At 34.5% G+C, this 24,961-nt stretch overlaps 2 protein-coding genes across 2 annotated transcripts; both read right to left on the reverse strand.

The window, feature by feature from the left end:
- Window positions 1–1,292: 1,292 nt before the first annotated feature.
- Window positions 1,293–1,961, reverse strand: LOC130994550 (uncharacterized protein At2g29880-like). Its single transcript, XM_057919593.1, has 2 exons — window positions 1,614–1,961; window positions 1,293–1,529 (listed from the first exon to the last, which is right to left on the reverse strand). Exons 1-2 carry the CDS (start codon window positions 1,959–1,961, stop codon window positions 1,293–1,295), a joined length of 585 nt encoding a protein of 194 aa, XP_057775576.1.
- Window positions 1,962–10,353: 8,392 nt separating this feature from the next.
- Window positions 10,354–12,681, reverse strand: LOC130994551 (putative late blight resistance protein homolog R1A-10). Its single transcript, XM_057919594.1, has one exon. The coding sequence runs from the start codon at window positions 12,679–12,681 to the stop codon at window positions 10,354–10,356; it is 2,328 nt and encodes a 775-aa protein (XP_057775577.1).
- Between the last annotated feature and the right edge of the window lie 12,280 nt (window positions 12,682–24,961).

The following is a 24,961-nucleotide window of genomic DNA, read 5'->3' on the forward strand; positions in this document are numbered from 1 at the left end:
CAAATTAACTCATTATTAATAATTAACCGTTTAAGAAAATATTGACTAATAACAATATTAATGATGGTTAAAAAAAATTAATGATTGCCATTTTTTCCAAACAATATTAAAAGCCGTTTCTTTTAAAATTATTATATTGCAAAATATTTATTGATATTTTTAAAAAATGTAAATTATTTTATAACTTTTTTACCATTATTTTTAATTTATTATTTCCTCTCATTTATTGCATAATTTTTTCTTCCTTTCTGCAGTTGTGTAATTTTGTCTAGGAGACTAGGACAAAGTATACATTATGCATCTTATAAAACACGAGATCATATAGAGACCTTTAATTTGATACTTATATGATAAAAATAATGAATTTAGAATAACCAAGTTATGACAATTTAAATTTTATATATTTAATATTTTAATCTTTTATTGTATTTTTTATAGCTAAGACCATTGACATGCTTAACGTCTTTGTAATTTTTACTTTAGTTTCCCTTTCTCTATTTAATTAATGACATTTCGACTTTTAGGGGGGTGTATTCGTTGTGGATTTCCACAGACTTTAAAAAGTCTATGGATTTTAAATTCCATGGAATTCACATAGATTCCAGACGACTTTCAAAGAATTCGTGGTTGGATTTCACCCCGATTTTCACAGATTTTCGAAGAATTTGGGGGATAATTCTTGAATTGAAATCCATGATGCCAACGCACGCTGAAACCCAGCACCGCTGGAAACCCAGCGAGCGCTGGGACCAAATAAATGCTATATAAAGGGCCAGCGAGCGCTGATGCCCTAATTTCATTCTTCTCCTCTCCAGAGCCGCTCCAAAACCTCCCCCCCCAAAAATCACCTTCAACTACAATTTTTCCATACCAGTACCCTCTAAAATCACCTTCAACGATATAATGGTCCGAACGAAGAACGTAAACGTCGTAGAGGGGAGCTTACTTTGAGCCAAAGGTATGAATGTCCATTTGAATTGCAAAGCGAATTAGAGGGAGAAATATTTAAGAAATTTAACGAGAACTATATTACTCATCCGCATTACTTTGATTGGGAGTTGATTACTGATTTGAATCTTGAGGAGCAAGTTGAGTTGTATTTGCAAAATCTAGGGATGAAAGAATATACTAAAAATATTGATTTTTCTGGGTATGATCCTTTATGTTATGAGTTCATGACTACTGTGGAAATGGCTGGTGATATGAAATGGATTAAAGCTAGGATGTATGAGCGAGAGTATCGCATTAGTTTGGCTAGAATGAAAGCTGTTTTTGGTTTCAGTATTGGTGGATTATCTGATAAAACTCGGGGATGGAATGTTAATCAAGCGTGGAATCGATTGACTGACTGTGATAAACTCCTCTATGAGCGGACCTCTACTTTCATCAACTCCTATTGTCCTAGCATCAGTAGCACTGCCCACTCCAATTGCGTTTCTTCCTACAGCTACACCGTTTCCAACAGCAAGCCTCAATTCATCATAATCCGAAAAACTCCCAGTGCGTAAGTATGCATCTTTTGGGTGAGCCTAAAAACATAAATAAGAAAATTATTAATTAACTATATTATTTAAATTAAATTGTGTTTAAAAAATAATTGATAACAAATTTACCTCTATATACGCATCCCATACTTCATCTGGGGCCGTGAATTTTTTGGTGTCGTTGTCATAACCAAAACCAGAGTTAAACTTCAACAGTGTTGAATACGCATTCCAACGGCTCTTAAACCATTTGATACGACTTTGGTAGTGATTATAATTTTTATTGGACCTAAGTTTTTCATTGAGAACATGCAATATCCTTTCCTCTACTGTTGCTTTGCTAAATATACCACTATTATCGCGCCATCCCCTAATTGCAGATTCAGCCAGAATTCGTAACAAGGCATCACTTTGTTCCTGCGTCCATGCTTCATACACTGCCCTTTTTTTGGAATCTTGTGGTTGAGAGTCTCCCATAATAATATTACTAAACTCCGAACAGTACTATATGAATGAATAAAAATAAAAAATAAAAAACATCAACAAAAAACTAAAATCAACTCACATGCAATAGAAACACAGCATACAGTTGCTAACAATTTATGAAGATACAAGATTCATGCTATAGAAAAATTGCATAATTAAAATATTATGAAGATATAAAATTTAAGAAAAAAATACCTGGCTAAAAGCTAAAGTAGAACCCTGAACTTGTCTTCTGTTTTGAAGGGGTGGTAGGCGTCCGAATGTGAGAGTTTTGAAGGGGTGGTAGGCGTCCGAATGTGAGAGGCTAAAAAAATCGAAGAGGGGTATTTAAAGGCGTTGCTGGGCTGGGCTGCCTGGGCCCAACGACCGCTGCAACCCAGCGGCCGCTGGGAACCCAGCGCATGCTCAAACCCAGCGAGCGCTGGCCTTCTCAACGTATGCTGAGCTCAGGCGCTCGCTGGCTTCTTGGCCGCGGGCGCTGGAACTCAGCGCACGCTCAAAATTCCATGGATTTCAATTCTCGTGGTTCTTGGACGGATTTCGTCGTGTGTATTTTTTGGATGAAATCCATGAAAGTCATTCTGGATTTGAAGTCAATGGAATAACGAATACACCTAGATTTGTATGGATTTTAAAAAGTCTGAAACGAATACACCCAGATTTATATGAACTTTTAAAAGTCGGGAACGAATACACCCAGATTTCTGCAGACTTTTAAAAGTCTGGAACGAATACACCCAGACTTTTAAAATCCATAGAAATCTATTAAACTCCACAACTAATACACCCCCCTTAGATTATATAGTCCTATTTATTTTAAAAAGAAAATTACAAAATTGTCATGTTGCAAAAGGATGTTTTTCAACATTAATAATTTATCCATATTTATTAAATTGATTAATGATTTCTTAAAATCAATTAATATATGTATAAATAGAAGAATATGTAAATAGATTTATTTTCTTAAGAAAACAAATTTATTTAGAAGGATATAATTGAAAGTTTACAATAAAATGTGTAATTAGACGTTTTCAATTAAATTATCTAATGCACAAATAGCCAACAATTTTATATCATCACACGCGTAATACAAATACTTCAACTATCTAATGCTCAAACTAAATTTACGTTTATTTCCAAAAAAAAAAGAATAAAAGAATTCATTCGTCCAACTAATAATTAAGGCACATTGACTCATCATTTTTCTTTTTCTTTTTATTTGCATGGATCATTTTCTTCTTCGTGTGTAAATGAGTTCTAAATAAAATATGCAATATGTCTATTAAATGAAAATTTATAAAAAGAGGTTTAATTTAGGGTTAATAGCCAAAAAATACACGAACTTTCACCAAATTTGCAAATTGCACATGACCTTCAAAATTGGCCTCAGAATACATGACCTTTTAATTTAATCGCGCTTTCCCCCCGCGTTGACCAACACATGCTCCACTGTTGACGTGGCTCCCGGAATTTGCCTACGTGGTCGACCGGCGATGGTAAGAATACGACGTCGTTTATTACTTACAATTTAACACACTGAACGACGTCGTATTGTGACATTATGCGAATTAATATAAGAAATTAGGGTTCGAGCTCTTCCTCTCTACAATTAGGGTTCTTGCGCCTAAAATGGAAGCTCTCCCGATTTGTGAAATGGCATCGAATTGAAGGGATAAACGCGGATCGAGAAGAAAGAAGGCAGATCGATGAAGAATAATGAGTCATTCGCGAAGTTCTTCATCAATTGAGAGGTCGAGTAAAGGCGTTGAAAGGAGATGTTTTCATAAATTACCTGCGATTATGAAAACTTCTCACACTGAGAAGAATCCAGAGAGGAGGTACGTTGAATGTGGACAGAGAGATGGCGAGGATTGTCGTTATTGGGATTGGGTCGATCCGGAGCTAACACCATATTACAAGCTCTGTTTTAACAAATTGAGAAATGAAAGAGATGCTGCAATCGTCGAATTGGAGGGTATGATGTGTGAAAAATACAGTGGGTATGAAGGTGATGGAGTTGAAGCCCTTGAGTCCATGGTAAACAAGAAAGATATGCCAAGTTCAGTGGAAGCAAGGTTCAAAGCAATGGAATGTAGACTTAGAATTCTCACTTTTTCTTTGATTGTTGTGGTAATTATGTTTATGTATTCTAAGATGTAATTTTCCCTTTGTTAATGAATGAAGAAGCATGCCCTTGAATGTAGTTTATCTTTCATTCTTCATTGATTCATCCATTCAGAAGCTATTCAAAGACAATGAATTTACATAAAGATTGACAAAGATACACAAACTTAACCAAAAGTGTCATCTCCATTCATTCATCATTTCAGATTCAAAAGTTCCAAAAAAAGGTTATAATGTACAGAAAGATGGAATAGTTTTATGTTTATCCAACACTGACATTCAAAAGCCTAGATTCAAAAGCAAATCAAAAGTTGTTGTAGTCTTCAATCACTTGTTAATGCTCTCTTGTGTAGCTGAGCATTCCAACAATGTGCTTCCTGACGGTTGATTGCTTGCAACACTGTCGGCTGCACCACCTCGAGCGCTTCCTCTTGCACCACCCCGAGCTCTTCCTCTTGCACCACCCCTTGGTCTTCCTCTTCCTCTGCCACCTGATTCTCCTCCGTGGGTGGTATGGGTGACACCCCTTTGATCAGATGTCTGCAAGAATTAGTGTCAGCAAGAGTTAACATATCATCATACACATATGCTAAAATAATTGAAGAGTAATGACATAAAAGTACCCTAAAGTATTGGTTGCCACTGCCCTCACTGATATAGAGTCCAGCACCCCTAATTGCAATTGCCTTCTCCATGGCAATCTGCTTTTGCTCTGCCTTGGACATCACAGGCATCTTCCCCTTGTCCTTTGTTGTAGCCTCATTCTTCTTAGGCCTCCCCTTTGCTCCCTTTTCTTTTGTTGGCTTCTCGACCTTCTCCTTCTTACAGCCCCTTGTGTTATGACCACGCTCACCACAGTTACCACAAGTCATTACTAGCCCTTTTCTTTTCAGCCTATTAGGATTTTTGGGATCAACCTCATGGGGATCCCTAATCCTATTCTTCTTAGGCCGCCCAGTCATGTTCTTCACTGTTGGAGGCTTAATCACACTACCCTCACACTGTGGCCAACGCAATGGACCATTCAGTGGCTCCAATGCATATTTATAAGCCTGCAAATACTTGGAAACTGTGTAATACTCATGCACAAAGTTAGATGCATCATCATTCAAGTACTTAATGGCAACAATGTACATGTCCTCTGTATACCATGTGTGCAAGGTATACCAGTAAGCTCCCAGACTCTGCATGTACATGTCCTCTGTGGAATATTGACAACATATTTCTCACCCTCATCATCTACCTCAAACTTATCTCCAAGTGCAGGTATAGTGTTCATGTTCCTAGACTGAAACTTCATTTTCTCAAGTTTTTTGTTGATCATAGGACAAAGCCTATCAGAACCCACTACCATATCATGTAATTTTTTCACTTGCCTCATCATAAGGGCTGTTCTGATCTCTTCCATACAGTGTATCAAGTGTTTTCCCCTAGCACTAAGTATCCAGCCATTGAAAGTCTCACTTATATTATTGTCTACCATGTCCGAACAAGGTTTGCAAGATAGAAAGGCCTTACAGAATTTCGAAGTGTCCCTCTCAATGAAGCTCTGGTAAGCTCCAACACTCTCAGCCTTCATCTCCTCAAGCACCTTCTTGTATTGTTGTTCGGTTGTAGCTCTGACAGCCTTCCAAAATATTGTCTTCAAAGTTGCTCCTTTATTGTCTTTCTTCCAATTCATGTAGATGTGGCGGGCACAATTCCGATGCTCTGCCCTTGGAGCATAATTGCTCACAGCATTCATCAGCCCCTGTTATTTGAAAAATACAAGTGTGAATGCATATTACAAGTTGAATGCATAAGTTGTTAAAATAGGTTGAAAGATTGCTTACTTTCTGTTGATCACTGATGAAGGTGTAGTTTTCACCACTGCCGATCTCGAGATCATCTACTCGCTTGACAAACCAACTCCAATTCACCTCGTTCTCAACACTGACCACTCCCCATGCTATTGGGAACATCTGATTGTTCCCATCCTTTCCAATAGCACACATCAAGATCCCACCCAAGTAAGTCTTTAAAAAACATCCATCTAAGCCTATCAATGGTCTACAACTCTCTTTAAAACCTTTCCTCAATGCAGAATGACATATGTACAGGCCCTTGAATACCCCATCACTGCCCACAACAACATCAAATGTGCCCTCTCCATCAACTCTTTTCAGTTCAGCTATGTATCTCCTAAGAGATGCATAGTGCTCTTCAACCGACCCTTTGACAATCTTTAATGCATGTTTCATTGCTTTATATAACCTATCCCTGCCAACATCGACTGCAAATCTATCAGCTATGTCTCTCCTCAATTCACTAACATCCCAATTAGGTTTTACTCTGAACACTGGCAGGTACTTATTAGCTATCTATTTAGAACTTAATAACTTGTTCTTTGTAGCCCTCTTACAGGTATGTTCCCCCTTGTATGACTTAATCATGAATGCTGCATCCTTAGACACAACAGACGCATACACCCTCCACAGACATGGTGGCTTGCAGATAGCCTCACATTGGTCTTTAGACACTCTTCTAAATCTAATGAACCAACCATTAGCTATTGCCCAACTTGTTAAAGCTGCCTTACATTGCTTCCCATCTTCAAATCTAAGGCCTAGCTTAAGGTCTAGGTCTTTGTCATCTGCCTTTGGGTCATACCTATTTTTTTTTTCTTAGGCTGCCCTTCACCATCACTCTCAGAGGAAATAATCTCATCACCATATTCCTCATAATCTGACTTGTTCTCTTCCTCATTAACAGGATTACATGTCTTAAGCAAATCCCCTACCCATGAGCTAGGACCTGGACCTGTTTCCCTCTGCTTTTTCTTAACAGCCACATAGCCTTCATCCTCTAAACCCTCCATGTTATCATCATCTAAACCCTCCCTGTTATCATCATCTGCATCATCACTTTCTTCAGCATTAGAGGGCAGATACTCTTCCTCTGAGTCAGTTGTTAATCCTCCATCATACCTTTCAAGCACCCAATCCCCTCCACTTAAATCTATAGTAGGCAAGTTTGACAATAAGTCCTTAAGAGAAGGCTCATATGTCCCCTCTTCAGCATCTTCCCCTTCCCCAGCATCTCCCTGATCATCTTCCCCTTCCCCAGCATCTCCCTCAGCATCTTCCCCATCATCTCCCTGATCATCTTCCCCTTCCCCAGCATCTCCCTGATCAACTGCCCCAGCATCACCCTCATCAACTGCCCCAACATCACTTTTCCTAATCCCCCCCTCCACAAAAACGCTAACAACTCTATTAACATCTGTAAGAAAACCCAACATATCCATCACCTCTTTATCGGTTTTGATTACCCTAAATACATATGATTTAGGTTCGACATAGACTAACTTAGCCCATCCAGAATAACCCAAACTCTCCACTAAATTCTTCAAATAAAAAAAAAACCAAACTTATCTACATTAAGGTCATGAAACCCTACCTTTTTACCCCACCATAAGCATCAAAGCCCTGAACTTCACGAAACTCTCCACCATGATGAACGAATAGTGAGAAGTTATCACTGCAATGTAAAAGCGAAAAAAAATCATTTTCCAAACCCTAACCGATTGCGAAATACAACAATTAAGAACTATCTAATATCACACTTGAAATTCGCGATTTTACGAACATACCTTCCACCCATGTTATCACACTCTGAAATCCACCTTCTATCTTCCTTCGATTTCAGACGTGCTCTTCAAACGTATCTCTTTGCCTTCGTAGCTTGTTCGTTGTCGGAATAGTTGAAGAAATTGCTTCGATTTTTCTTGGATTTGCCTAAAACCCCTTCGACGTTCTATCTTCCCTCCAAATTCAACCGTAAGTGTAAAAGGTGGTGCATCAAAGGAGATGAAGGTTGTGTTAGAAAAAACGACGATGTTTTCTACTCTTTTTTTGCCAGCGTGTATAACTTAGCCACGTAATGTCCACATAATCACCGGTCAAACTTGGCTCTGATCGGAAATCTCGTCGGGGGAAAATCGCGATTAAATTAAAAGGTCATGTATTCTGAGGCCAATTTTGAAGGTCATGTGCAATTTGCAAATTTGGTGAAAGTTCGTGTATTTTTTGGCTATTAACCCTTTAATTTAATATATCATATGTATAAACTGAATTTAAAATGAATATGTTATAAAAGTTTAAATTTTCAGCATATTGGTTGAATGAAACAACTTTTTATTTTTATTTTTTAGAATTTTCTTTTTATAGGGTTAGGATCATGTGAGAACTCATCTTTTTGTGAAAACGAAAAATCATGAACAAATACATAAAATACTTGAACAAATTATGAACATTGTTGTTCACATGACACATGAACAACAATATTCATGTCTTACTGTTGAACAACAATTTGATCTTCCCAAATCAATGGCTGTGATTTTTTTTTTCGTTCTCACAAAAATATGTGGTTCTCACAGGATATTTTGAAAGTTGAGACTACTACAACACTTAACATTTTGTTGTTTTTCTCATTGTTATTTTTATTTATTTATGATATTCCAATTTTTCGTATTATGTAGTTTTATTTGTTTACATTGAAAATTTGTTAAAATAATACAATTTCACTATTATTATAAAAAAAAAGCAATATTATATTATATTATGTTATATGTGTAGCTCACGCAAGTCTAAAATCATAATCACCGCGCATCGCGCGGGAGATACACTAGTAGTATTAAATGCTTAATTTTATTTTTAAATTTGGGTTGGATCATTTAAAATGGGACAATCCAAAATAAAAATTGGATCATTTGAAATGGGACGGAGGAAGTAAATACTAGTATAATATTATTGACTTTACCACTTCAAAAATTATGCAATGAAGATGGAATTGTTTAATCCGAAAGCATATAAATCATATGTAATTCACAATTTGGGGGGCTATATCTTATACTAATATAAAAAGAGCTTTAGCACAACATATGAATTACCTATTTTATCTTATATTTTACTTTAAGTTTATTTTTTGTATATTATATATTGATGTTTCCAATCATACGAAATCAGCCGCCAATGAATTTTTCATATATATCGAAATTAGGAGCCAATGATTTAGTTTGGCTTAGTTGTAGTATATTTGATATATATCTAATTATTTTTATATTTGAGTTGAATTGGGAATCCCTTATAACTAATACAAATTTATATATAATATAAAAGAGGAGTTTTTTTACCTTTAATTTTTCTCTCTCCTCATAATTTTTTCCTCCAAATTTTCTATCTTATTTTTTCTATTTTAATTCTTTTCTATAAAGTAATTAATTTCGATTCATGAAAAAAATACTCAATATGGATGTTAAATTAAAGATTATGAAAAGATATTTAATTTGATGTAAAAATTATAAAAAAATAATTTTGAAATGAATAAGTTATGATAATTTGAAGTGTCAAAATTAATTTTTATTCGCTCTCATTTATCTCTAATATTGAACATCATACGCTTTTTTCATTTTGTTTCTGTTTATTGGTGAAAAAATAAGTAAATGACATTTTTTTCCTTTAAAAAAAATTTACACAATTGTTTAATTGTAATTATTTTAAATTTAAATATTTTTAAATAATAATAATTTTTAATGCAATTAAGGAGAAGAAAATTTGTATTAATTTTAATATAAATTTGTAAGTAAAAAATTTGTTATATATCTTAAACTTAGAATTTAATATATTATATAGATTTATTTAATTATGTGTAAAATTTATTTATTTATTTATATAAACATATTTTTGTTATATTTTATTTTTTTATAGTTTTTAATTATTTTTTTGCTTATGTTTTAGTAGTATAATATTTAGATAATTATAGTGGTTATAAAGTAGGTTATAGTGGTTATATTTAGATAATTAATTTTTTCTTATATATATATATATATATATATATATATATATATATATATATAGGGGAGCGCTCCAATGATACCCCTTATTTTTAGTGAAACGTGAGACATGATCTCGTGCGTTTATTTCATCAATCATATGATTGATATTGTATCTAGTTCAATTTGTATCATCCCCTTTTCTAATTCACAAAAAATTAAAAATTTGTATGGTAACACTCATAAATCATACGAGCTAAAATGCTTCCACGGGGAACCTTAGCTTTTCTATTTCGTTGGATAAGGATAATTCTCATACAAAAATGAAGATGCGTTCAAGCGATAGAAATATGTATTGTAAAATTTGCACGATAAAAGCACAAAATATGAAACCAAAAATAAAAGTTATCATCGTGGAAATTTATTCAAACCAAGAAAACGAAATGCCTAAATTGTACTATCAAATTGAACATTATTAAGTGTGAGGCCCTCTGCTTCCACCATTGCCATGAAGCACTCCAGTTTACGTGTGTGGACACTAATTTGGATTTGAAGGTCATCATTGCCCTGACTCTCGCGCTGCTCCTCTTTTATTTTGATAGCTGAAATCGCGGCAGAGTTACTACATTTCCTCAGATGAATAAGTTTGAGTGTTGGTATGTCACCAATACCCCATGGGATCTCTTCCAACTGAAATAGACATCTAAGAAGAAGCTTCTCCAGAATTGGGAAATGACAACTATATGCATTCCAACATCTCAGGTTACAGCCATCAATTTTCAAGAACTTGAGGCGTTGAAATTGCCCATCAACAGGACTCCACGTGCTGCCATTCCAGTTAAATTTTATCTGGAGAATTTCCAGTATGGGCAGCGAACCAATCATTGTCAGATCATCCCATTCAAAATTGATCGTATCCAAAGCCAACTTGTTTAGAGATCTGGGAAACGAGAGCATCTCATTCAGCTGGTAAGGCGTGACGCATCTCAGTTTGAGTGATTCAAGTTTATGCAAGCGATCAATATTACACAAACACTCAATCAAACTATCATTCCATCGTCGTTGCCAGTACCACTCATATTCAAGATGCAATTTCTTGATGTTGGGAATGATGTTGCACACATCCTCACTCAACATCAAATTCACTGCTCTCCCAAGTGTCTGAAGATTATCCAAGATTAACAACTCATCTTGCCCGTCGGGATGAGGAAGATAAATTCGATCACACTGGATATGCCTAAGTTGTCGCATCTTCCAAATTTCAATTGGTGCAACAACTTCCAGTGAATTATTATGAAAGATTAAAGCATGCAGATTCCATACCAAGGATAATGAACTAGGAAGCTCCAACTCAAACAGGTAACCAGGTTCCCTCGCAGCAAGGTAGCGCAAGTTAGCAAGCCCATTTAATGATTCTTCAACTGACCCGTCACTGTATATATCCAAAACTCTCAGCAATCTATGTTTATGAAACTCCTCCTCCTGAAAGTTAGAGTTCATGATAGAGCGAGCAAGTTGGGGTCTGGAAGTTTGGCTCCACCAATCATTGTGATGTACGAGGCGACGCTCTGTGCCTACTACATGACCTTGAGAGATCACATGAAAAAACCCTTGTTGATCTGCTACTTTTAAGCATAGGTCTCTTAAAAGATCATGAATATCACAACGTTTCATCTTCCCATTTTTACTTCGCCTGCCGACCAATATCAGATTTCTATCAACAAGTTCCTTCAAGTAATCCTCTGCAATCTCTTCCAAAACTTGGCCTCCATTTGATTTCAAAAATCCCTCAGCAACCCAAAGTTGGATGATACTCAAGATATCGAGGTTTGCATAATTAATACTCTTAAGAACTCCAATATGAAGAAAGCAAGGCTTTAAACGAGGAGGCAAGTGGTTATAACTTGAAAACAATACATCTAAGCTTTCTTGCTTCTCTTTTGAATTGGGACTTGATTCTATATCTTCGGCAACACTCTTCCAATATCCTACTGTCCTAGGAGACTTTAGAAGACTCCCACCAATCACAACAATGGACAATGCTAGTCCTTTGCATAATCTAACAATCTCCTTTCCAACCTCCTCAAGTTCACTTGGGCAATCTTCATTTTGGAATGCCTTCTTACAGAATAATTCCCAACTTTCATTCTCATCTAGAAGATTCTTTGAAAAACAAGAAGAGCCACAATCGTTAGCCACATCTGACAACCTAGTAGTTAGAAGAATCCGGCTTCCATTTCCGTTATCGGGAAAGAAACGCCTCACTTCATCCCAAGCTTCAACACTCCATATGTCATCTAATATGATCAAATATCTCCTACCAAATAAAGTTTTATGTAACTGTTCTCCTAATTTATCTACATCTTTATTGGAGGAGTTATCTTTGTCAGAAAGAAGTTGTTGAAGAATTTGTTTAGCATTGTAATGCTGAGATACGGTAGCCCAAGCACGAATATCAAAGCGTTCGATGATGAGTTGATGAGCATAAATATTTTTGGCAAGAGTAGTCTTACCCATGCCACCCATACCCACGATTGAGATGGTATGCAGATTGGATCGTTGACCGGTGAGCTCGTCAAGAAGCTGAATCAGCTCATCACGAAACCCCACCATAGCAGTTTCTTCTTTGTTCTGAGTAAGAGGTGTTGAATGCGTGGGTTGGTCCTCTCTCACTCTCTGTTTCTCCTTCAACTCATTGGCCTTTCCGATGATGGCATCCATGTCTTCAATTATCTGCCGCAGATACTCCAAGCAGCTGAGGTCTGCTTGGTGCATTTTTCTCTTCAATTGCCCCTTTTTTCTCTCCAATTGATTCTTAATGAGCTGCATGAAATTGATCCAGCATCCACCTCCAGCTACAGGTGTAATTTTCTTTTCAATTTCCCTTTTATTCTGTACATAGAGTGAGAAATTGAAAGTTGATTCCCTGTTATCAGCTGCATTTTTCTCTTCAATTGCCCTTTTTTCTGTAGATACAAGGAGAAACTCAAAGCTGCATCGCGATCATCAGCTGAAAGAGGAAGGAGTTGATTGACGATGTGAGATTCAATCATATCTTGGGCTGTATGAGCAGCAGATGTGATTAGGCTTTCGAGATCTTGTGCTTCTTCGCTAACTCCACCATAATTAAAGGTCTCTATGAAATCGAGCAACAAATCAGCCTTCTCCTTAAGAGATTGGATCTGATTGTTGTCGAAAGAAGTGGAAATAGGAGGATGGGTCATCATCTGCTCAATCGTATTCAAGAGAGAAGCGAGAGCTGCATAAGCTGCCATCTCAGATTAAACTGCAGATTGCAAAATGAAAATTGGTCAACGGAAGTGTTGTTGGAGACGAAAGAGTGTTTGGTTGGTAGCAATATTATTAGGAAGATATATTTCTTCTAGATATGAACAACCATTTCTCGATCCAAGATGTAAAAAAAATAGTGTTAAATGCCTAATTTTATTTTTAAAATTTGGGTTGAGTCATTTAAAATGAGACAATCTAAAATAAAAATTGAATCATTTGAAATGGGACGGAGGGAGTAAATACTAGTATGATATTATTGACTCTACCACTTCAAAAATTATGCAATGAAGATGGAATTGTTTAATCCGGAAGCATATAAATCATATGTAATTCACAATTTGGGGGGCTATATCTTATACTAATATAAAAAGAGCTTTAGCACAACATATGAATTACCTATTTTATCTTATATTTTATTTTAAGGTTATTTTTTGTATGTTATATATTGATGTTTCCAATCATACGAAATCAGCCGCCAATGAATTTTTCATATATATCGAAATTAGGAGCCAATGATTTAGTTTGGCTTAGTTGTAATATATTTGATATATATCTAATTATTTTTATATTTGAGTTGAATTGGCAATCCTTTATAACTAATACAAATCTATATATTATTATATTATATATATATATATATAAGTAAAATAAACTATATCCTACGTGGCGTCGTATAATTACTCTATTCTAATTTTCCTCAATTCTCATTCATTCTTCTTTTTTCTAAATTTTTAATCAACAAATTTCTATATATTTAATTTCGAACCTATCATCAACAAATTTATATATCTAATTTCGAACTACATCTTCATTATTAACAAATTGTTATAGATAACAAAAGCCAAAGATCTATCATAACTAATTTCGACTAATTTCGAACTATATCTTCTATCATCTTTATCACTTTCTCTTGATTTTAATTATTAACATGTATTTGATCAACATTACAATTATTAACAAATTATAGATAGACTCAAATTCTTATATAAATTCTATCAAATGTAGAATTCTTTGTCAAATTGACAATCTTATATTTCATCGTGTATAATTATTTTTATTTCTTATCGGTTCTACTTTCTTAAGTTTCGGTTCTCCTTTCTTAAGTTTCTGCTCTCTTTCTATCTAGAGGTATTTATTCAACCCTTAACTTTTTTTAGGCTATGTATGATTATGTATTATGCGTAGAATTGTGTGAGTCTCTTTTTCTTGCAATAATATTTTATTACGTGATCAATTGTAAATTAATATTTTGTGGATCAGTGTGTGTTTTTGTTGCCATTTTTTATGTATCATAATTTGTTGTTTCTCGTGTTCTGATGAGTAGAGATGTTGGATTTGGCAATTGCTTAAGAGGGGATGGGGATTTTCTTTTCCCATATAAGCATATGTTGAGAGGACAGCTCCGGCTATCTACTTTACTGATCAGACCATTATGAATTGATAATCTGCAGAAACTATTAGAATATGTGGTTTGCAGATTTAGAGGAGTCGAGCTTGAACTGTGAAAACTTTTAGTTGGTGGATTTTATATACTCATATTTGTTGAATTAAATTAAAAAAGTTCACACAACGCCAAAACCTATTTCACGGATGTCATGTATATATATATATATATATATATATATATATATATATATATATATATATAAGTTCTAAAGAAAAAATTAATTTTAAATGCTAAAGGTTTGGCAATTTTATGTATTGAAAATTAAGTTATAGAAAATTTAGTGTCTTGAGCTGATTTTGTAAGGTCTCAAGATTTTTTGGTTCGTTCCTAACTATTTCTTTCACTATAATGATTGCATTGCAAGTTCACTAAGAATGGAGAGTATTTTGTTTTAGATTATGTATCTTTTGTAACTCATGTGAATAATAGCATAATATTTTATAATTAATTTACTTATTCTAAATATAGGAAATGTCGATGAATGATGAAACTATTCGTTTGAATGCCATCAATCCAAAAATACGAAATAAATACGTGGTGGTCAGAATTTTGCGCTTATGTGTTCAAAAAGATAAATTGGGCAAGGAAGCACTTGAAATGATCATGATCGATGAATGGGTAAGTCTTATTACAATATTCTTATTGAATAAATAGTTTTGTAAAATTATTAATTTTCAATTTATACTATCTAATAACATATTTTTATTATGTAGGGCAACAAAATCCAAGCATCCATCTCAATAGGGTTCAAGAAAAAGTTTCATGAGTTACTTAAAGAGGGACAAATAACAACTATTAAAAACTTTCAAGTATAGGAAAACAAGCCTAACTTTCAGCATGCAAAAATCAATCATGAGTGAAAAATCGGTTTTAGATTTAGAACCATTGTTTCTGAATCAACTAAACGCCCAAATATTACTGAAAATGGATTTGATTTCATCCATTTTCGAAATATTCATTCACATGATCCGGAATTAGTATTGAGTAAATACAATATATTATAGAAAAAAATTATTTTATTCTATAATTTTCTAATATTAGTTTTGATTTTGTATTTAAATTACATTTTTTTTGTAGATATTCTTGGGGAGGTAAAAATCGAAGATATTACCATAGATTGTGTTGAAATGAATCATGGCAAAGCTAAGAAGTGTGACATAACATTGGCTGATGCAGAGTAAGTTTCTAAATTTTTCATTGAATAATGATTAATATTTCTAATTTTATATTAAATTATGTTTTTAATTATATATGCAACAGTGGCACACAAGTAATTTGCGTATTGTGGGAATCATGAACTCAAAATATTCATGGAAAGCAGATCAAGCGAGGATAAAGAACCAATAATGATAGCTTTACAATTTGCTATGCCTTTATTTTAATTTTCTTCAATTTTCATTCATTCTTATTTTTTTTCTAAATTTTTAATCAATTTCTATATCTAAAAAAGATTTATATTTTTATTGTATTTTATTATATAATATTAGTTTAAGTTTATCACATCATACTCACAAATTAATATGTGTATATATAATACGTTTATATATATATATATATGTATTTACTTAAATAATTAACTATATATATATATATATATATATATGATTAAATATGATTTCAAATTTGACGATGTTGTTTAAAGTTTGAGACGAGATTATTCTCATAACTTAATTATAGTTTCACAAATTCTAGACAAAATGATACTCACAAGTACGTTATAATCTTCAAGCTCCATACAAGATGATGCTCAAAATTCATATGTGGTGTTTCAAACTCCAAAGAATATGATTTTCAAAATTTTGACGTTCAAATGTCATATGTGGTCTTTAGAGCTTCATATGATTATCTGGTCTTATTAGGTCCATATGAGCTGATACTCAGATGACATATGTTTAGTTAAATTATTTCATATCCGTCAAATTTAAAGAATTTGAACAAACTTAATACTTCCTCCGTCCCCCATACATCTTCCTAAGAGAGGATGACACAAGTTTTAATAAAAGTTAGTTATGTATTTGATAAGTGGAGAATGTGTCCCACAAAAAGTGAAATTATAAGAGTGATAGTTAGTGAAAGTGGAGAACGAGTCACACAAAAAGTGAAATTGTAAGAATAATAATTAATATCGATATACGATTAACAGCAGATGCGACACATTAATCGTATAATACTTTAAATTTACATATTTTTTTCTTCTAAAATCTTCAATCCCACATCAACTTTTTATAAACTTCATCAAATGAATATTTATATAAAAATGTATTTCTATTATCACAACCTACATTTAATTGGCGAAAGTGATTAAGATTAATATTATTTCAAATATTGTATTACTAATTTAATTTGATCATATCAAATTAATTAAAGAAATAATTTATACATAAACTATTTCATATGCTATAGTAATAAAAATAACATAAAATAATTATAAATGATGACATAAAATAATTCCCGTCGAATTTCGACGGGTTAGACGCTAGTTTATATACATAATATAAAAGAGGAGTTTTTTTACCTTTAATTTTTCTCTCTCATAATTTTTTCCTCCAAATTTTCTATCTTCTTTTTTCTATTTTAATTATTTTCTATAAAATAATTAATTTTGATTCATGAAAAAAATACTCAATATGAATGTTAAATTAAAGATTATGAAAAGATATTTAATTTGATGTAAAAATTATAAAAAAATAATTTCGAAATGAATAAGTTATGATCATTTGAAGTGTCAAAATTAATTTTTATTCACTCTCATTTATATCTAATATTGAACATCATACTCTTTTTTCTCATTTATAGAATTGGAAAAATACCAAAATTCACTATAGTTTGTGGATTTACAGCCAATTAACGTCTCAAAAAATATGTTGTCAAATATTGATCTATAAAAATTAATTAAAAGTTTCAAAAACTCTTTCTACACTAATAGAAAATTTGAAAGAAAAAATATCTAGGTATTTTGGTGAAAACTTTAAAGAGATATATAATAGAGTTCATTAGATAAAAAAAAGTTTTGTCAAAGTCTTGATCATTCATTTGATAAGGCTCCAACTATAAATAATTTCATCTTCATTTTAATGCTATTATTTTTGTTAGAGCTATTTTAAATAATATATAAAACTTATAAAATTTTATTTTTTAAATATAATATTCTAAAAAATAAAAATTGTAATAGAATTTGGTTTGGGATAGTCCCGAACCCTCATACAAATTTAGCCCCCTCTAATGTAAATTTCTGACTCCACCACTGCCCCATGCATATTACGTGGGTGTTAGATTAGTGAACAACCCTACCTCTCATTCAAATAATCCAGTCGCAATGTGAGCCAAAAGAAACAAAAGAAACACTTTTGTAATGAAAGAAACAAAATATGTAGATTAGTGAACAAAAGAAACAAAAGGTCTGCGAGCCTAGCCAATGTGAGCCAAGGATAGTATGCCTTGCTCAGGGGCACCTGTGCAATGAAAGACGGTATTTATAAGATAATAATATACGAGTAATCGCCGAACAGAATGAACGAGCAATGAAAGACGGTATTTATAAGATAATAATATACGAGTAATCGCCGAACAGAATGAACGAAATCGCAACACTCTAGAGAGAGCCATTGATTGATGAAAAAAATGCGAGCGCAATAATTTTAACCTAGAATATATAGATTTTTGTTATAATAATATTTTTTATAATAACATTTAGAAATATTTTATTTTGATACTCAATATATAGATTTTGTAATTAAAATGGCACAAATTATAATTTTCGTTTTAAACGATTTTCGTAAATTGTATAGTTTTTAAGTGTATATATTTAATTTAACTTTCAATCTTTTGTTGTTAATTTATACAATTTATTATTAATAGTTGCTTTGCGAATTTTTGAATTTTATTGAGATGAATAATCAATTATTGTTATAAATTTTATTTGTTTATATGCATATTTTATACATTCAAACATGTGCAAGAAATTAGTGGGTATTACTATATGAGGTGATGAAAACAAGTACTAGTAAAATACTCCATCAGTTCTCCAAATAACTTAGTAGAGGGAGTGACATTAGTTTTAAGGCGAAAATGTTGAGTGTATTGGAATGGTGAAAAGTGTTAATTAGTATTGTAAGTGGTGAAAATGTGTTATAAATTGTATTGAAAGTGATGAAAAAGTAAAAAGTAAGAGTAAATGTGGTACTATTATTAGTGGTGTCGTAGTGTCCTCAAATGAAAATAGAAGTTATTTAAGGGACGACCCAAAAATGAAAGTTAAGAAGTTATTTGTGGGACGGAAAGAGTATATTTTTAATACTCCATCCGTCCACGAAATGTTGTCATAATTTGTCATTTTGGTCCGTCCACAAAAAATTGTCCTAATATATTTTAAGTAATAATTTGTGGGTTTCTTTCTCCTCTCACTAACATGTGGGTCTCATGCCCCACTCACAAACTTAATTATTTTTTTTCATTTTTCTTTATTTGTGGGCCCATTTATCCACTAATTAAATAAACAACACAATTTTTCTTAAAACTCGTGTCTTCCTCCCTTATGATAACATTTTATAAATGGATGGAGTACAATTTAGAACGAGTACGAGTATATAAATTTTAAAATAGTTTTAATAGTTAGACTTTGGTATTAATAAATTAGTTTGAAACGAGAACAAGTAGTAAATTAATCTTATTTGAGACAAAAAGACTAATTATATAGTATTTATTATTTATTATTAATATTTACTCCATAACATACTAATTATAACTAATGAAACGATCTTTATGTAAATAAATAATATGTTCATGATAGTCAAAATAATCTTCTCATAACTTTATATATCGATCTTTTAAGTTCTTCCAACAATCTCAGAGCTTATTGTTCAAAGTGCAGGTTATTCAAGTATTTAATCTCTGTAAGTTGTAGGACTTATTTTTAGTTGCAGATTTTGTATATATACACTACTACAAATTTGAATTTTCTCTACACTATATAAACTACAATTTATTAACAAAAATTGTAGTGTATGTGCATGTTTTTCGAAATTAAAGGCTACATACTCGTAGTATATCATAAGAATATATAGTCTTCGGTCTATATATAGTTGTGTTTTAATATCTAAAAATTGCTTTTCATATGAAAAATCCTGTTAGAAAACTGTCAGGGTCAGCCCGATTGACTAGTGCGCCGTTGCTCATTCCATATTCTGCCCATATTTCTTCAACTAGTCACCCCGGTTCATAGTGCGCCACGACTAGCAAAGTTTACACACCATCTTTTGTAACGTTGTGAGCTTACTTCACGATCTTCAAACGCTTTAACACCAACATTCTTCATTTAACACCTAAAGCATCACAATTAACACTAAGCTCAATTTAACACAAAATCGCCACTACTCTACACAACTTTCACAAGAAAATACGACTAAAGTAATAAAAGACAATGACACAAATAACGACAAAACAATCTTACTTGACTTTATTGTGCTTGTCATTGTTATCAAGACTAGGGCTGTCAAATCGTGCGGGTCGACCTGATATCGATCCGAAACCCGATCTGATAAGGGAATGCTCGAACCCAACCCGAACCCGACCTGATACACCTAAACCCGAACCCGACACGAACCCGATATCAACACGATTTGAACCGGGTTGACACGACACGATCTGATAACGACCTAATAACAACGATTTGAATCGGGTTGACACGATAAAATAACGACACGATTCGATTGTGACATGATAACAACACGAATTTGATTTGATTCATTCACAACAACAACAACAACAACAACAACAACAACAACAACAACAACAACAACAACAACAACAACAACAATAATAATAATAATAATAATAATAATAATAATAATAATACAAGATTCGTCACATATGCTCAACATATCCAATCGACGTAGGAGGAATTTAGAATGAGGCATAAAAGTATAATAAAAGAAACAATAGTTAAAAAATGGAAGATATTGAAACCCTAAACTGAAGTGAAGATAAAAAATTAGAAATCAAAAATTAAAAAATTAAAATAAATATTTAATAAAAATAATAATATCACTATCGGGTTACCTGAATCCGACCCGAACCCAACCCGAACTTATCAGGTCGACCCGATAATGACCCAAACCTTATCGTACGTGTTACTAATCCATTAATTTCGTGCGGTTTCGTGTCGTGTCAAAAATTGTCAGCCCTAATCAAAACATTGAAAGTGGCTAAGGGATTTGGGGGCCCCAAAATAATTAAGGGTATTCTATATGATGTGAATAACCACATTCTTTTGTGGTTAGGATAATCATGAGGAGGCTGATGAGGAATTGCCCAAGAAAGCAAAATTTTTCTTTAGCGCAGCAGTGCACATGTGGGATGCAGAGTTTTATATTAAAGTTGATGACAATGTTGATCTGCAACTTGGTAAATTCTGGAAATATTACTTAGTAAACAAGGGATTAGCATTACTATTTTTGTTTATCTAAGCTTATTTACTGCATTATAATTGTGTGTTATCAATAAAATTTGGTTTCTTATTTAAAAAAAAATAGAAAATGAAATGCAAATCACCTTTATAAACTTGAAAACGTTGTTTAATTTTCAGGGGAATGCAATGGTATGAGCCTGAATGGTGGAAATTGTTAGTCAAAAGTGGCAGCTTTCTTTTATGGCTGCCACCAACCACCTCTCACCAACCACATCTCACCTACCACCTCCAATTCCTTCACTATAAATAATCCCTTCCGCAGCACTTGCTAAATACAACACCAAAACAACAATCTAACTTTCAGCTAGAGAAAGAGAGAGAGAGAGAAAATTCTTGTGAGAGAAAACTTCAGTGTGGAAGTTATACACGAGTGATAAAAGTGAGTTGAGAGATAGCCTCTGCGTAGGCATATACAAAATACAGTGTGGTATTTTTGTTGTACTCCTCCTTTTGAGATTCTCTAATATATTGGTGTGGGTCCGTGGACGTAGGCAGTTTGGCCGAACCACGTTAAAAATATCGGTGTCATTTTTTATTCTCGTTTCATATCGGTCGATATCCACAATATTGAGTCACACTTGATCCCGGGCGGAATTAGTTGCGTCTAATTTCCTAACAACTGGTATCAGAGCCACGTTGGTGGCGAATTTTTTTTTTCTTGCGCTGGTACTATTCACGTGTTTCGTGCGCAACGGTAATTATTCTTTTAAAATTCTTAGTATGCTCTGTGGTTGCAGTGTAAACTGAACCTCCACATCAGAAACGAATTTTTTGAGAAAATTATCGTGTTTTTTGATCGAGTGGGAGCAATGTCGACAGACGATAAAATTTCCAAAATGGAGAAATTCAATGGTGTGAATTTTGGATTTTGGAAAATGCAAATGGAGGATTACTTGTACCAGAAGGACCTGTATAAGCCCTTGAAGGAAAAGCCAGTGGATATGAAGGACGACGAGTGGGAGGTGCTTGATCGAAAGGCACTCGGCGCAATCAGACTGACCTTGTCAAAGTCAGTCGCCTTCAACATAAAGCATGAGAAGACAACAGCGTCTCTCATGAAAGCTTTATCCAGCATGTACGAGCAGCCGTCTGCAGCAAATAAAGTTCATTTGATCAAGAAATTGTTCAATATGAAAATGACGGAAAGCGGAAGATTTGGAGAACATTTGAACGAGTTCAACGAAGTGACGGACCAACTTACCACGGTGGACATCAATTTTGATGATGAGGTCCGGGCTTTGTTAATACTTGGGCAGTTACCTGAGAGCTGGAATGGCACAGTTACGGCCATTAGCAGCTCTGCCGGTAAGTCCAAAATGAAGTTCGATGATGTCGTGAGCATGATCTTAACCGAGGAGATCAGGAGACAGTCAGATGTAACCTCCACTTCAGGTGCCGCCTTAAATGCAGAAAGCAGAGGCAGAAACTCAAACAGAAGTCAAAGGCGTGGACGGAGCAAGTCAAGGAATGGCAGGCAGAGCTCCAGGATCCACAAGAATTCCAACAAATCAAAGTCTGTTGAATGTTGGAACTGTGGTCAGGTCGGACACTACAGAACGCAGTGTAAATTACCTTCAAAGGAAAACGAGAAAAAGACCGAAGCCAATGTTATGGCTGAAGAAGAAGGCGATGCCTTGATATGTTCCATGGAGAAAATGGCCGAGTATTGGGTCATAGACTCTGGAGCATCTTTCCATGCCACCTCGAATCGAAATTCCTTCATAATTTACATGTCGGGAAATTTCGGAGAAGTATATCTCGGAGATGATCATCCATGCAGCGTGGTGGGCATAGGAGAAGTACAGATCAAACTCAATGGATCTGTATGGAAATTGAAGGACGTGAGACACATTCCAGAGTTGAGGAAGAACTTGATCTCCGTCAAGCAATTGTCAAGAGAAGGATGTGATACACACTTCTCTGGTGATTATTGGAAAATCACTAAGGGCGCAATGATTCTTGCACGTGGCAAGGATACTGGAAGCCTATACACAACGATGAATACGTGTGTGACAATTACAGTTGCTGATAGCAAGAAGAATGCAAATCTGTGGCACCAAAGACTTGGGCACATGAGCCAGAAAGGGCTCAAGTATATGCATTCGAAAGGGAAACTACCAGAGCTTCAGTCTGTTGATATAGACTTTTGCGAAAGTTGTATCTTCGGGAAGCAGAAGAGGGTGAGTTTCAATACCAGTGGTAGAACTCCGAAGCAAGTAAAGCTTGAGTTAGTCCACACAGATGTTTGGGGCCCAGCAACAGTTTCATCCATTGGCGGAAAGTCTTACTTTGTGACTTTCATCGATGACCACTCGAGAAAGGTGTGGGTTTACTTCTTGAGACACAAGTCAGAGGTGTTTGAGGCGTTCAAGAAGTGGAAGGCCATGGTGGAGAATGAAACTGGCTTACGGATAAAGAAGTTGAGATCCGATAATGGTGGAGAATACGAAGATATGGCGTTCAAGAAATTTTGTTACCAGGACGGCATCAAGTTAGAAAGGACGTTGCCAGGGACACCATAACAAAATGGAGTTGCAGAACGCATGAACCGGACGTTGACAGAAAGAGCTAGGAGCATGAGGATACATGCAGGACTGCCAACACAATTTTGGGCAGAAGCTGTCAACACAGCGGCATATCTCGTTAACCATGGGCCATCTGTACCATTGGAGTACAGAATACCTGAGGAAGTTTGGAGCGGCAAAGAAATTAAACTTTCTCACTTGAAAGTATTTGGTTGTGTCGCGTATGTACACATTAGTGATAATGCCAGGAGTAAGCTCGACTCCAAATCACTAAAATGTACTTTCATTGGATATGGTGGAGATGAGTTCGGGTACCGTTTTTGGGGTGACAAAAACAGGAAGGTCATTCGAAGCAGGAATGTCATATTCAATGAAAATGTGATGTACAAGGACAGGAATGCAGTGCAGTCCACCGACACAACAAGTGATGATCCAACATATGTTGATCCAGATGATACTACAGAGAGCAGTACATCAAAGCAAACAGATGAAGGTTTGCAGACGGAGGAGCCCAACTCTGAGGCTGATCCACCACAGTCTCCAGTTCCAGCTCCAACTCCTATACCCAGGAGGTCATCTCGACCTCATGTTCCAAACAGGAAGTACATGAATCAGATGTTACTGACCGATGCTGGTGAACCTGAATTTTATGAAGAAGCATGTCAAGTCGGAGATTCTGTCAAGTGGGAGCTTGCAATGAAAGAAGAGATAAAATCTCTTATCTCTAATATGACGTGGGAACTAGTTGAGTTGCCCAAAGGAAAGAAAGCTCTACACAACAAATGGGTGTACAGAATCAAAGAAGAGCATGATGGTTCAAAGCGATATAAGGCAAGATTGGTAGTCAAAGGTTTCCAACAGGAAGAAGGAATTGACTACACAGATATCTTTGCTCCGGTTGTAAAGTTGACAACAATCCGGTCGGTCCTGAGTATTGTCGCAACGGAGGACTTGCATCTAGAGCAGTTAGATGTGAAAACTGCTTTCCTCAATGGTGACTTAGAGGAGGAAATATACATGCAACAACCAGATGGATTCTCTGTCAAAGGAAAGGAGAAGCTGGTGTGCAAGTTGAAAAAGAGCCTGTATGGCTTGAAGCAAGCTCCGAAGCAATGGTACAAGAAGTTTGATGGATTCATGCAGAAAAATGGCTACATGAAGTGCAATGCTGACCATTGTTGTTACTTCAAGAGGTTCGAGTCCAGCTATATCATCTTGCTACTTTATGTTGATGACATGTTAGTAGCCGGCTCAGACTTGAACGAAATCAAGAAGTTGAAAAGACAGCTTTCAGCGGAGTTCGAGATGAAGGACTTAGGAGAAGCA

The sequence above is a fragment of the Salvia miltiorrhiza genome, chromosome 7 (genome assembly GCF_028751815.1).
Source record: "Salvia miltiorrhiza cultivar Shanhuang (shh) chromosome 7, IMPLAD_Smil_shh, whole genome shotgun sequence".
Lineage (NCBI taxonomy): Eukaryota > Viridiplantae > Streptophyta > Magnoliopsida > Lamiales > Lamiaceae > Salvia > Salvia miltiorrhiza.